At 51.7% G+C, this 12,490-nt stretch overlaps 1 protein-coding gene across 1 annotated transcript in view; it reads left to right on the top strand.

Moving 5' to 3' along the window:
* Positions 1-9,766, top strand: part of CORO2A (coronin 2A) — an 84,761-nt gene extending 74,995 nt beyond the window's left edge. The window contains exons 9-12 of the mRNA XM_084627752.1: positions 629-741; positions 3,713-3,803; positions 4,087-4,358; positions 6,006-9,766. Of these exons, the coding sequence (XP_084483878.1) occupies positions 629-741; positions 3,713-3,803; positions 4,087-4,358; positions 6,006-6,137 (608 nt within the window). The 3' untranslated portion in view covers positions 6,138-9,766. The remainder of the gene's footprint in view (positions 1-628; positions 742-3,712; positions 3,804-4,086; positions 4,359-6,005) is intronic.
* The last annotated feature ends 2,724 nt before the right edge of the window (positions 9,767-12,490 follow it).

The following is a 12,490-nucleotide window of genomic DNA, read 5'->3' as shown; positions in this document are numbered from 1 at the left end:
GAGACGAGAGGAAGAGGCCGAGGGAGAACAGCCTTAAGTAGTCTTGGTTGCCAGGTTACTGGTAGCCCAAGGGGCCCTGGGTCGGAGCCTGATGGAGTGGAAGGGCCCAGGCTCCCTTCCCCACAACCCCCTTGGCAGTCCAGGGTTGTGGCTGTGACCACTATGCCATGCTTCTCAACCAGACTCTGAGTGGAGACCATTACAATTTTTATTATCACACTTCCACTTTATGTGCCAAAGTCATTAATGAAAACGATCAATAAGATTGGTCCCTGAAGTGGGATCACTGGCAGTCGGGGGTGCAGACCCCCCTACCCCTCTCCATGTCTGTGCAGCCAAGGTAGCCCATCATCAGGTGCTTGAAGCCTGTCTGCTTCAGAAGGAATCCAGCTCTCAACCAAACATACTGTCTCACTTAGGGAGATGGGAATTCCCCCCAGGGTCCCACAGCCATTTGTCCAGTACAAGCCAGCTGGCTCTTTGTAATGTCACTTGAAAAGAGAAGGGGCTGTACCTGCCCTCTGAGGCATGTGTCCGGCGGGAGGGTCAATACGCCCGCATGGGATGTTTGCTGGTGGAAGGGCGCTGTTACAAACCCCACCTGCCATTTCTTCTGCTCTCTCCTCAGGAATCATGCCAAAGAGGGGCCTTGACGTGTCGGCCTGCGAGATCTTCCGGTTCTACAAACTGATCCCAGGCAAAAGCCTGATTGAGCCCATCTCTATGATTGTGCCTCGCCGGGTAGGTGTGCATCAGCAGCCCTCTCACTCACAGCCACTGTGCCTGATAGTGCACTACTGAGCCGGGAGGGGGAGGCGCAGGCTGAGCGGGTTTCCTTTGTAAGCTCTGTGGCCTAGAACCGACCAGAGCAGGGAGCTGACAGGGCAAGGCAGCACCTTGTTTATATAGGAACTGTGCATCATTTGGGGACATTGAGGTATAACTGGGGTACGTTTTGTACCCAGGGCTGCTGTTTTGGAGATCAGCCCGTTGGGGACCCCCTGGGCAAAACCTGGACAATGACTGGGCTCGGGGTCACCCTGATGGAGAGTGATGGTTGGGTAAGAGGACCTGGAGAAAACCAGGAGTGGGGAAAGAGAGTGCATGCTTCTGGGCTGCTGTACTTCTCTGGGGGGTAGGGCGTCTGTGGAGGGTCATTCGTTTCTAAAAGAGCTGAGCTGAAAGAAGCAGCTGTACCCTGCGGAGGGAGCGGAGCAGCTGTGGGGATCTGGTCCTCAGCGGAGAGCTGGTGTTTACGGGCGGAGTGGAGTAGCTGTCCCAGCATGCTGCGAGCTCCCGATCACACCCAGAGGCTGGAGCAGTGCAGCAGTTTGACTAGCTGATGGAGAGCAGCTGGTCAGAGGGGATGGCTCATTCTGCGGGTGGGTTTAGTTTGGGACTGTGACTCCTGCACGTTAGGGTAGTGGTGATAGAAATCGGTACGTGATAAGGTTTATACAAGTTCACCCTGTCATTTCTCTTCCCTTTCTTCCATAAAGTTTTCCTGTTGAAAACCCTCTGGAAATGGGGAATAAATTGCCTATCAAAGGCACCGGAGTGCTATAGATCTACCTATAGGCTCCCAGGTTACTGGTTTGGGGCTCCAAGTGGAGTAATTTAAGTTTTAGAAAAAAAGCCTTTAAAAGTGCATCCCCAGCCCTTGATTGCTGCCAAGGCCACTGGCAGAAGGGTTGCTCCTTTCTGAGACTGCCTTGGAGCCAGGTGCTCGGCTGAGGTAAAGGGGGAATCTGCATTGAAGTAACAGCCCTGAGCTGATTCTCACCAGCCCGGGGTTTGGCACAGGTTGTTCCCTCCTGACACATCCTCATGGGCCTGTGCTTCAGAATGCAGGCACTGTTCTTCTCCTGCCTGGTGGCCCCCTGTGTCACCTTGTGTGGGGATGGAGTCACTGAAATGAGTGTGAATGGCTTGAGAACTGCCTAGCTGTGAACGTTCTCAAACACAGCCTCCCCAAGGAGAGCCATTTATAAGAAGGGCGGCATGACCTGATCGAGCACGGGTACCACCGGTACCAGGCTGTCTACACTGCGTGAGCTCCGGTGTAGAAGAAGCTGATAAATACGTCCAGCCTCAGCCCTGGTGCGATGACAGTGCAGGTGAGGCTGGAATCAGGAGCTCCTGTCACGTGCTCCCTGATCAGCTCATGTCCTGGCTCCGTGAGCTACTGAGTCTGACAGTGGAAGCTGCAGCCCCGTTTATAAACTGGCCAGGCTCTAACCAGGCAGGGCAAGAGGTACAGCTCCGGGGTGCAAGGCGAAGGAGGGGCATATGTGCGTATTACCCAGCCAGCCCAGTTCATAAGCTTATGGCAGCATTGTGCAGTCGGCTGGTCCCTCAGTGTGGAGAGGACATGCACCAGGCTTTGTAAACTGAGCTGGGGTTTCCCAAGCACTTCACACAAAATACACTGTCTTAGGTAAAGTATAAAACAGATTTATTAACTACAGACATATACATTTGAAGTGATTACAGGTGGCAGGCATAAAAGATCAGAGAAAGTTCCTGAAGAAAATAAAAGATAAACACACAATCTAAATCTTAAACCTTATTACATTAAGTAGTATTTAGATCAGCAATTTTCTCACCCCACTGGATGTTACAGTTCTTAATGCACAGGCTTCTCTTAAGCCTGGACCAGTCTCCTCAGATGACCATTGTCTTCTCGGCATTCCTGTTGCTTCCAGCGTAGGTGGGGGAGGAGAAAGGCAAGGGCATATTGCAACTGTTTTCTGTTTTATATCCTTAGTCCTGGTGCCGAGAAGACACTTGCCGAGACCTGTCTTGGTGGGCTTTGCTGAGTCACTGGGTGGAGCAATCTCCTGGTGTGATCTTGTGCAGCTGGTCATAGAGCTGAGCAGTCCCCATTGTGTGCTGCTTGGGCAGCTGTCATGGACTGTAAATCCCTTGATTACAACTCCCCTGCTGATTAATGGTCACTGAGCACCCTTCTGGGCGCGGTTTGCCTTCTCCGTATGTCACTAGCGAACTTACAACATATTTTGGTAACAACCGTACAGCAAAATCTCATAACTTCATACACACTAATGACGATATACATATTTGGACAGAAGAACAGGTTTCAGGAGATCATGACCTTTCATATGATACCTTACATGGCATGTGTTGTATGAAATATCACAGCCATATGTGAATAATGAATATGGGGGTTGCAGGGTGCCATTTTGAGGTACAGTGTATCACACTACTCCAGCACTTTCAAACCATCCAACTCCTTCCTGCTTGTGCTTTGTCTTTAATATCCACCCTGGCTGAAATCCTGACCCTACTGAAGTTAATGGGAACTTTGTCACTAACGCCAGTGGTGGCTGGATTCCCCCTTCATATGGTGCTTGCATAAATAACAGTCTTACTGAAATGAACTAAAAAGTGTCTTGCAAAATTCCCCTCTTCCAATGCAAGTAAGTGTTTGAGCAAAGGAGAGGAATGTCTCCGGCTATTTTGTCGTCACCCTCCTTCTAGTAGAGGGGAGCCACATGGATTTGGTGTCAGGCCTAGTAAATTTTCATGGCAAATTTGAAGGTCATAAACAAAACGGGGCTGTTGGGATCAGTCATTGTGAAATGCTCCCATGGCTATTCTCTCAGGCTGAGAATTCTGCTTCCCAGTGACATGCTGAAGCTGTCCGTAGCTGGCAGGGGCAGCTGTGACTGTACTGTCTGTGTATTTGCAGTCGGAGTTGTACCAGGAAGACATCTACCCGCTGACAGCTGGAGCCCAGCCAGCACTCTCGGCGCAGGAATGGCTGAATGGAATTAACAAAGGTCAGGCTTGCAGAAAGAGGAGAGTCAAACATTGATTAGATTGTCTGGTGTAGACACACAATGTCATTAGCTATTTTACCCGTTGGCTATTGGAAAACCATGGCAGAGGGAAAAACATGTCAGTAACAAATCTCTACTGTAAGTGGCGCAGAGCCATCTCTGTTGTGTATTGCCTTTGGAAATAACTCCACACTTGAGCCTGATTATTTGAACCTACAGATCTCCTGTGTTTTGTTCAGTGCTGATGGGATGTGTGCTAACCATTCACCTACTTGCATTGTAGGTCCTGTCCTGGTATCTTTGAAACCAGGCTCTGAAATCCTGAATTCCTTGCCACAATTTCCTAAGAAAGAACCATCACTGCGGTCCACAGAATCAAACTGGTATCAGGACAGGACAGAAAGAATGGCAATGAAGGAAATTCAGAAGCAAAGTGGGATCCAAGAAAATAGAGGCCAGAAAAAAGTGGAAGAAAGATTGCAGGAAGACAGACAAATGCGGCTTTCAAATGGCTTCGACTTATTCGAGTGTCCTCCACCCAAAACCGAGAATGAGGTCTGGCTGTGGGAAAGCATGTGGGCATGGGGGGAGAATTACATACAGTTGGCAAAGCATGCAAACTGCAGAATGTTTTGAACTGAAAAACAATGCCAAAGGTCTGCAGTGTGGGACTTGGGTGCATTAGCAGAGCTAAAGAAACCCCCCACTTCACTGCCAGCATGCCAGGCACACAACTAGCACTGGCCAAGACCTGTCCATGTCCCTACCCCCCAGGAGTTCACAATGTACACAGACAAAGGAATGGTTACCATGGCCATTGGACAGATGGGAACTGAGCCCCAGAGAGACTGATCTACAGTCTACACTCTACAGATCTACAGATCTCCTGGTCTACACTACAGAGTTAGGTCAACATAAGGCAGCTTACGTCGACCTAACTCTCCAAGTGTCCACACTAAAATATAGCTCCCACAGATGTAAAGCACCTACCACGCTGACTTAATAACCTCACCTCTGTGAGAGGCATAGCCCTTAGGTTGATGTCATTGTCAGGGTCAGTGTAGACACTGTGTTATTTCCATTGCCTGTTGGCTGTCAGCCCTGCGCAGGGCTCGCAGCTGGAACCCGCCCTGGGCTGTCAGCCAGTCCCAGGGCTCCCTTTCACAGCAGGGAGCCTACCAGAAGTGAAATTGACATTCTTGTCGGTTTCATGGCTGCTATGATTTCACATTTGGTCTCTGGCTGTCAGCCCCGGGGCGAGAGGGCTCTGGCAGGTGAGCTCTGCACGACTGTCAGTGCCCCACACTCCGACTGTCAGTGCCCCACTTCAGTAAGTGCAAGCTCTTCTGGTGAGGACGTACACTGCCAGCAGAAGGAGGGTTGTGTGGACCGCAACAGCCAATTGAATTACTGCAGTGGCTGTAGGTGGACCTAATGTAAATTGACCTAATTTTGTAGTGTAGACAGGCCCTCAGTGTCTACACTTAAAATGTACGTCCCACCGATGTAACTCACCCACTATACTGATTTAATACTCCACCTCCGCAAGAGGTGTAGTGCTTCGATCAATGTAGTTAGGTCAGTGCAGCATCAGTGTAGACACCGTGTTGCTTACGTTGTGTGTGGATGCCTTTCAGAAGCCATCACACTCACAGTTAAATCGATGCAAGCGTTCCGGGTGAGGGTGCGCACTGCTGACACAAGGAGCGTAGTGTGGATGTGTAAAAGCGATTTAATTACTTTGGTGGCTGTACATTGATGTAACTTAGGTCGACTTAATTTTGTAGCGTAGACTTACCCTGACTGACTTGCCTAAGGGCGCACGGGGAGTCAGTGGCATAGCCTGGAATTGGACCCAGGTGTCCTGAGTGCCAGGGCAGTGTTTTAGCAACCAGCCCATTGGTGGATTGGAGTCACCTTGCCTGGGGGTGGGGTGGGATGAAAAGAAATGCATATTCTTCTGTCTCTTTCCTTTCCTGTGTGTTTCGGACGTAGAGCTTTGCTGGGACCTGGCCAGGGCAAGGTACCTAGTCTAAGCTGTCAGGTAGTGGCAGCAGTGCCTAGCTGCTTTGGGAGGGTCTGGGCACCCTGGTTTTTGCTCTGGTGCTGTAGAGCTGCAGGCGAGCAGAGACGTTCATGTGCATTTTGCCTAGACCCAGCTGGGGCACAACAGAAATAACCAGAATGCGGTTTGCTTTACAGCTGCTGCAGATGTTTTACCGCCAGCAGGAAGAAATCCGGAGACTGCGAGAGCTGGTTAGCCAGAGGGACATCCAAATCAAACAGCTAGAACTGGAGATTAAAAACATCCGCATGGACTCAGGCAGGTACTGAGGCGACAGGCCCACTCTGCAGCCATGGCATGCACTGTGCTTGCAGCAGACACCGTGCTGCCTCACGAGAACGACTCGTTTATGTTTTGCATTGGGAAAAAGGAGGTGAATGCAGTGCAGACTTCCTCTGGCTCCGGTAGGACGGCAGGCGGGTGGCTGCGTGCTGCATGTGGATCTGCTTGGCTGCTCTACAGTTCTCTCACGGCAGGTGTTCCCAGGTTAAAGGTGCTTCTAGAGCTGCAGCCAAGTCCGAGGAGACCGAGGCTGGAGCCGTGCAGGAAAGGCTCTGGTCTGCGGCCTCCCTGTGACTCCCCTGCACACCGCAAGGGCGCTGGAGCAGGGCTGCAGCCTCCTTGTGACTCCCCTGCATCCTGCAGGCCTGCGGCTTTACGCATGGGGCCTGCCGTCAGCCTGTGCTTGGACTGCAGCTGCAGTGGCCTTGCCCTCCATGGCAGGTGGGAACGGCTGCCAGTGCCAGACAAGCGCTGTACGGAGTGGAGCCCTCAGCCGTAGCCCCTATCTCAGAGGAACCATCACGACACCCAGAGGGGAACTGGCCCCTGCTGCTGCTCTTCCCCTGGCCCCCACAAAAAGTGTTTAGTGGGGAGGGTCATGAGAGCAATGAACTCCTGCTGCAGGCTGGACACTGCCTCCCCTTGTTCTGGTGCAGCAGAAAGCCCCCAGGGCAGGCTGGATAGCAGCCCCTGTCCCCTACAGGGGCTAATCCAGCCCAGGGGCACCGGAACGGGGGGGGGCCAGAGGCCATGGCTCCCATCACTTTTAAAAGTGGGAGGGTATAGCCGCTTTTTTCCTGTCTTAAGGGCGGTGGAGAAGAGCAAGCGGCTGGCAGGGCCTTGCGGGGGAAGAGGTGGAGTAAGGGTGGGGCCCTGGGGGAAGGAGTGGGGGTGGGGCCGCAGTTCAGGCACCAGTGGCCACTCCACTTCTAGTGAGCTTCTGGCACTCCTGATCCAGCCCCAGGGAGATCAGGCTGCATGCTGGCATGAAGGCCTGTGGGCACAAGGGGTGATGTCAAAGGATAGCACACTGCACTAACAAGGGATGGGATTATGTCACACAGTGCTCTCCGTGCTTCCTGGAGGAGGGCAATGCAGGGGAGCTCTGCCCAAGACATGCCTCCCAGGGCACATAGGCAATGAGACTGCCAGCCTCACTGTTTTAGGCCTTAGTCTCCCAGAAGCATGAGATAGTCACTGAAGGCAAGTGGGTGCTGAAAATCCACGTGGCTACTGTGAGAACATCTCTGCCCCCTGCACAAGGGCTGGGTCAGGGAGTGTCCCTGCCATAAAGCCAGTACCGGAGACCTGGACAGGCTCTGCCTGATGCTGCCGTCTTCTCCTTGGGGTCACCTCAAGCTCCACGACTCTAAAGCTGAGGTTAATATCTCCCCTGATGTTTCCCCTCCTCTGGCTTACTATTAACAGCTAACTGCTCTGCATAGAGCTCTGTAGGCCTGCACTGCACTACGCTGGATGCCACAAGCCTTCAGTGCACCGCACATGGTGGTCTAGAGTTGCCCTGCTGTACAAGGCACTGCAGGCCTGCACTGCACTATACTGGATGTCATAGGCCCACACTGCACTGCACAGGGCACTGTAGGGCTGCACAGCCCTGTAGGGCCGCACTGCACACAGGGAGTGACAGCCCAGAGTCATGTTAACTCTGGCACAAATCTGTTGGGCCCAGCCGGAGACTTGGGCCCATTGCTTGCCCCAAACAGCTTGACACTCTCCAACCTTCCCATTAAAGAGGCTTGAAGCCCTTATCTGTCTGTGAGGCTTCCTTCTCCTCCTTGTACATGCAGCCCATTGCCAAACCTGCAGCCATCTCTGCACTATCTCAGCTTTGTCCCATGTCCTCTCCTGCCTTAACACCTGCAACTTCCCCTTCCCTGGCCTCCCCCAGTCCCATCCTGTCCCCCCGCCCCCCTCACCACAGGGGCACCCACATCATTTTCCTGACCTGACTTCCCTACCTGCCTGGATGCCCCATTGCTTCCGGCCACTTTTGGCTCAGCCTCTGCCTACTGCTGGGCTCTGCTGCCTCATCTGCTCCTCTCTGTACCATCCAAAGTGCACATCCACCCCCTCTTCTGCCTCCTTCAGTCATGCCTCATTGCAGCTCCTTCCACGCTGTCCCATCCACTGTGTCTGCAACAGCTTCCCAGCCACTGCCCTGTACCCCAACACCGTGCACTGCAGTGTCAGGCTTCTGGCCCTGCAGGGAAGGTGTGGGTCAGTTACAGGCCTGGCCCTGACAGCTCCCACCTCTGATGCTATGTAAACAGAAAGCAAGGAGGTAGGCGGGAGCCGGCTTTCACCTGCACTCCGATAAGGGGAGTCCGTCTGCTGGGGAATGGGTGGGAACAGGGCTGCATGCCAGGTCCAGTCTCTGAACTCAACCATTTTCCAAGTGGAAGAAAGAAAAATGGCTGTTTCTAAAAGGCACTGCAACAACTGCAAGAGAGAATTGAGGGCTGTGTCCTGCAAAACTCCCATGGGCCCAGAACTTGCTAGCCCTGACTCCCAGGAGAATGCCCTGAAGAGACGTGTTTGCAGGGTTGGGCCCAAACATGCTTAAACTCTGGTACATAGGAGTCAAAGACGACCTGCAATAGCCTCTCCTTTAGCTGTGTGGCAGGGAGAGTTCACACAGCCTCATGCAGCTCTAAATAAGAGCCAATGAACGTAGGTGCTTAAATCAGTCACACACTTCCTTGCTTCACTGTAAACTGGTCCCCTCTATTGGCCAAGGGGGAAACTCTGTTCTTCTTTTAATAGTGGCCCTGTGTGTGCTCCACCACACCTGCATACATGCCTCTCAAGCCCTTGGGCAGAGATTTTCCATTGGCAGCATCTGTCCAACCACGCCTGTGCTCTGCACCCGTGCTTCTCAAGCTAGCTGATGTGGAGGACTGGCAATTTTCTCCCCCCAATGTGCAAGCAGACCAGCAGCCGACAGGTCACGGACCGGCACCGGTCTGCGGACCACCACTTCGAGTAGCACTGCTCTACGTGACCTTGTGGCGTCACCATCCTGCCAACGAATAAACAGGCAGATGAGAAATATTATTTTGATCCCAGGGACTCAGGATATTTGTTCTCCTGCTGCCCCTCACCGCAATTCCCTTGTAATGGATGCTGTAAAAGAGTGGGGTAAGGGGTATTACTCCAGGTTTACTCCTTATGGTAAGAACCAGGAAAGGTTTGACTTTTTGGATGAAAGGCATACTCATCTGCAACCCTCCAATTTTGGACTGCAAACAGCCAATTGTGGCCAAGTATGATTACACAAATTACAACAAGTTTGCATTCTTTATTGAACATCTTCCACAGAAGCACAGAGAACACTTCCAGGCCATCATTAAATAGGGTCAGTTATTAGCCAGAACCTCTCTTCATGTGTCTTTAGATCAGAGGTGGGCAAACTACGGCCCGCAGGCCACATCTGGCCTGCAGGACCGTCCTGCCTAGCCCTTGAGCTCCCAGCTGGGGAGGCTAGCCCCCCGCCCCTCCACTGTCATCCCTCCTCCCCTGCAGGTGTTGTTTACCGCACAGCAGGCTCCACCTGGGCCCAGTGTCTTCCAGTCCTGCTGCTCTGAGTGGCATGGTAAGGGGGCAGGGAGCGGGGGGGGTTGGATAACGGGTACGGGGTCCCAGGGGGAAGTCAGGGGACAGGGAGCAAAGGGTGGTTCAATGGGGCAGAGGTTCTGGGGGGGGGGGGCGGTCAGGGGACGGGAGCAGGGGGGTTGGATAGGTGTGGGAGTCCCAGGAGGCCTGTCAGGGGTTGGGGGTGTGGATAGGGGTTGGGGCAGTTAGGGGGCAGGTGGGGTTGGTTAGAGGGTGGGGTCCTGGGAGGTGGGGTTGGAAGTGGGAGATGGCAGGGGCCAGGTTGTTTGGGGAGGTACAGCCTTCCCTACCTGACCCTCCATACAGTTTTGCAACCCCAGTGCGGCCCTTAGGCCAAAAAGTTTGCCCACCCCTGCTTTAGATGCTGCTGCTAGATTCATTTGCACAGTGTTTGTCACGTGCAGGGTGTCATGACTCTAGTCGTTGGGGTTTCTGAGGGAGGTTCAGAATATGTTGAGGACCTCCCCTCTGACAATCAAAAGCTCTTCTTGGGAGCTCCAGAAGAGTCCCTGCACATGCTGAAGGACTCCAGGGCAACATTCAGGTCTCTGGATATATACACCCCTACAAACGAGATTTAGCAGGTCTCAAGCTGCCCAGAGATCACACCCAGCTCAGTTCTCTAGTTTTCACAGAGCCACCAAACCTACTAGAAAGAGACAAGGGTTCCAGAGGAAACTAGCTTCTCACTCTCCTTTAGTGAGTGCCCAGTTGTCATTAAAACAGCATTTTTGACAGGTTTGACCTCCCTCCACTCCAGTTTGCAAGCAATGCAACCTTTTACCCACCTCTCCTCTTTTGGAGCCCACCTTCCCATTTCAAACAGGCCTGGTGATATGTTACAACAAAACAAGTGGGTGAGCACCATCCACTTCACATCCCCCCACCCTGTCCATCTTCAGGGACCCCTCTCATGAGACTATACTGAGCCATGAGGCACACTCCTGCCTTCATTTAGGAGCAACAGAACACATCCCATCCCCTCACACAGGAAAGGGGTTTTACTCAAAGTATTATCTTGTACCAAAGAAGGATGGAAGGTGGGGGTCTGACCTCAGATCTAAAAACAACCAAACAAATTTGTAAAGCCTCCAAAGTTCAGGCTGGTGACTCTGGCAGCTATAATTCCCTCTCTACAACCAGGAGATAGGCGTTCTTGTAGTCAAGGGTTGAACGCCCCGCCTGCTTTCAGGGCTGGTTCAGAAGGAACAATTCCTCAACCAAAGACAGCTTGGACAGACAAGTCCCATCCAGGTAAATGACTCCCTGGACTGGTGGAAGAATCAACTCTTTGTGTGCGCAGATGTCCCTTTCATCCACCCAGCTCTGACAATAACTGTGACAATGGATACATCACTGTTGTGAGGGTATTGAGATGTGCTCCCCACCCTAACTTGGAGCAGATGGTTGTCTCAGGAAGCCAGTCTCCTGTTGGAACTCAGCGCTGACAGGAATGCCTGTCTTCCATTCATATGTCTCATCAAGGGCAAATCCATCAGGATCATGATGGATAATGGCAAGATCCCCTCCCTGTGCGCCAAAGTTATAAAATTGTGGAACTGGTGTATAGCCCATCAGATTCAGATCTCAGTCCTCTCCCTTCCTGGAGCCAAGAATGTCACAGCAGATATGCTCAGCAGGTGCTTCTCCAAGGGCTACGAAAGGGAGTTGGACTCCCAACTTCTTCACAGGACACTCCAGAGGTGGGGACTTCCCAAGGTGGACCTATTTACCACATTCAACAACAAGAAGTGCTCCCTTTTCTGCTCAAGAGGAAGCTTAGGTTGCCTCTCTTTGGGACATGCTTTTCTCTTTCTCTGGTTGAAGGGCCTGTTGTACGCATTCCTCTGACACCACTAATTCTGGCAGATGAATAAAATCAGACAGGACAAGGCCAGGGTTATCCTCACAGTATCAGCTTGGCATTAATCTGTTTCACCTGTGTGTGCAACTGGGATTCAATCTTACTGCTGTCCCCTCATCTCCTCTCCCAGGATGCAAGTTGGGTGCTTCACCCCAACCTGGGGGCCCTCTGTCTCCAAGCATGGCTCCTAGATGGTTCACTGGATTAGAATCCATCTGCTCAACAGGAGTACATCCGGTATTACTAAAATAGTAGAAGGGAGTCAACTCAAATTACATATCTTCAGAAATGGAAAAAGTTCAACCACCGATGTCAGCATCACCTCCTTGTGCTTGAATCTTGGCTGCTCTCAGTCATCTTGGGTTATCTGCTGTATTTTAAAATATTGGGTTTATCAATGAGTTATATTAAGATTCATCAGGCTGCTAGATCAGCATTTCATTCCCACTAGAGGGGAATTCTGTGTTTGCTCCCCCAGTGTCCTCCAGTTTTATTAAGGGTTTCAGGAAACTTTACCCCCAGGTTAAGGAGCCTGCTCCAACTTGGGACCTCAACCCGGTACTTAGATACTTTATGGGACCTGCATTTGAGCCTGTGGAACCCTGGTTCATCTCTCTATTACTCCTGGGGGGATTCTGCGCACGCACACAGACACACAATTCTGCAAATTTTATTTGTCAAAATAATCACACCAGTTTCAATTGTTTTGGTAAATTATTTAAACTACAAAACAGAAAAAAGTCACAACAATTAAGCATTTCCTAAACACATGAAAGTTACAAATACTTGGTAACTAATACCCTGCATTCCAGTTATAATCCTGGATTTTCATTTAAATTACAT

The sequence above is a fragment of the Lepidochelys olivacea genome (assembly GCF_965140295.1).
Source record: "Lepidochelys olivacea isolate rLepOli2 genome assembly, chromosome: 5".
Taxonomy (NCBI): Eukaryota; Metazoa; Chordata; order Testudines; family Cheloniidae; genus Lepidochelys; species Lepidochelys olivacea.
This window is presented reverse-complemented; position numbering and strand designations above follow the sequence as displayed.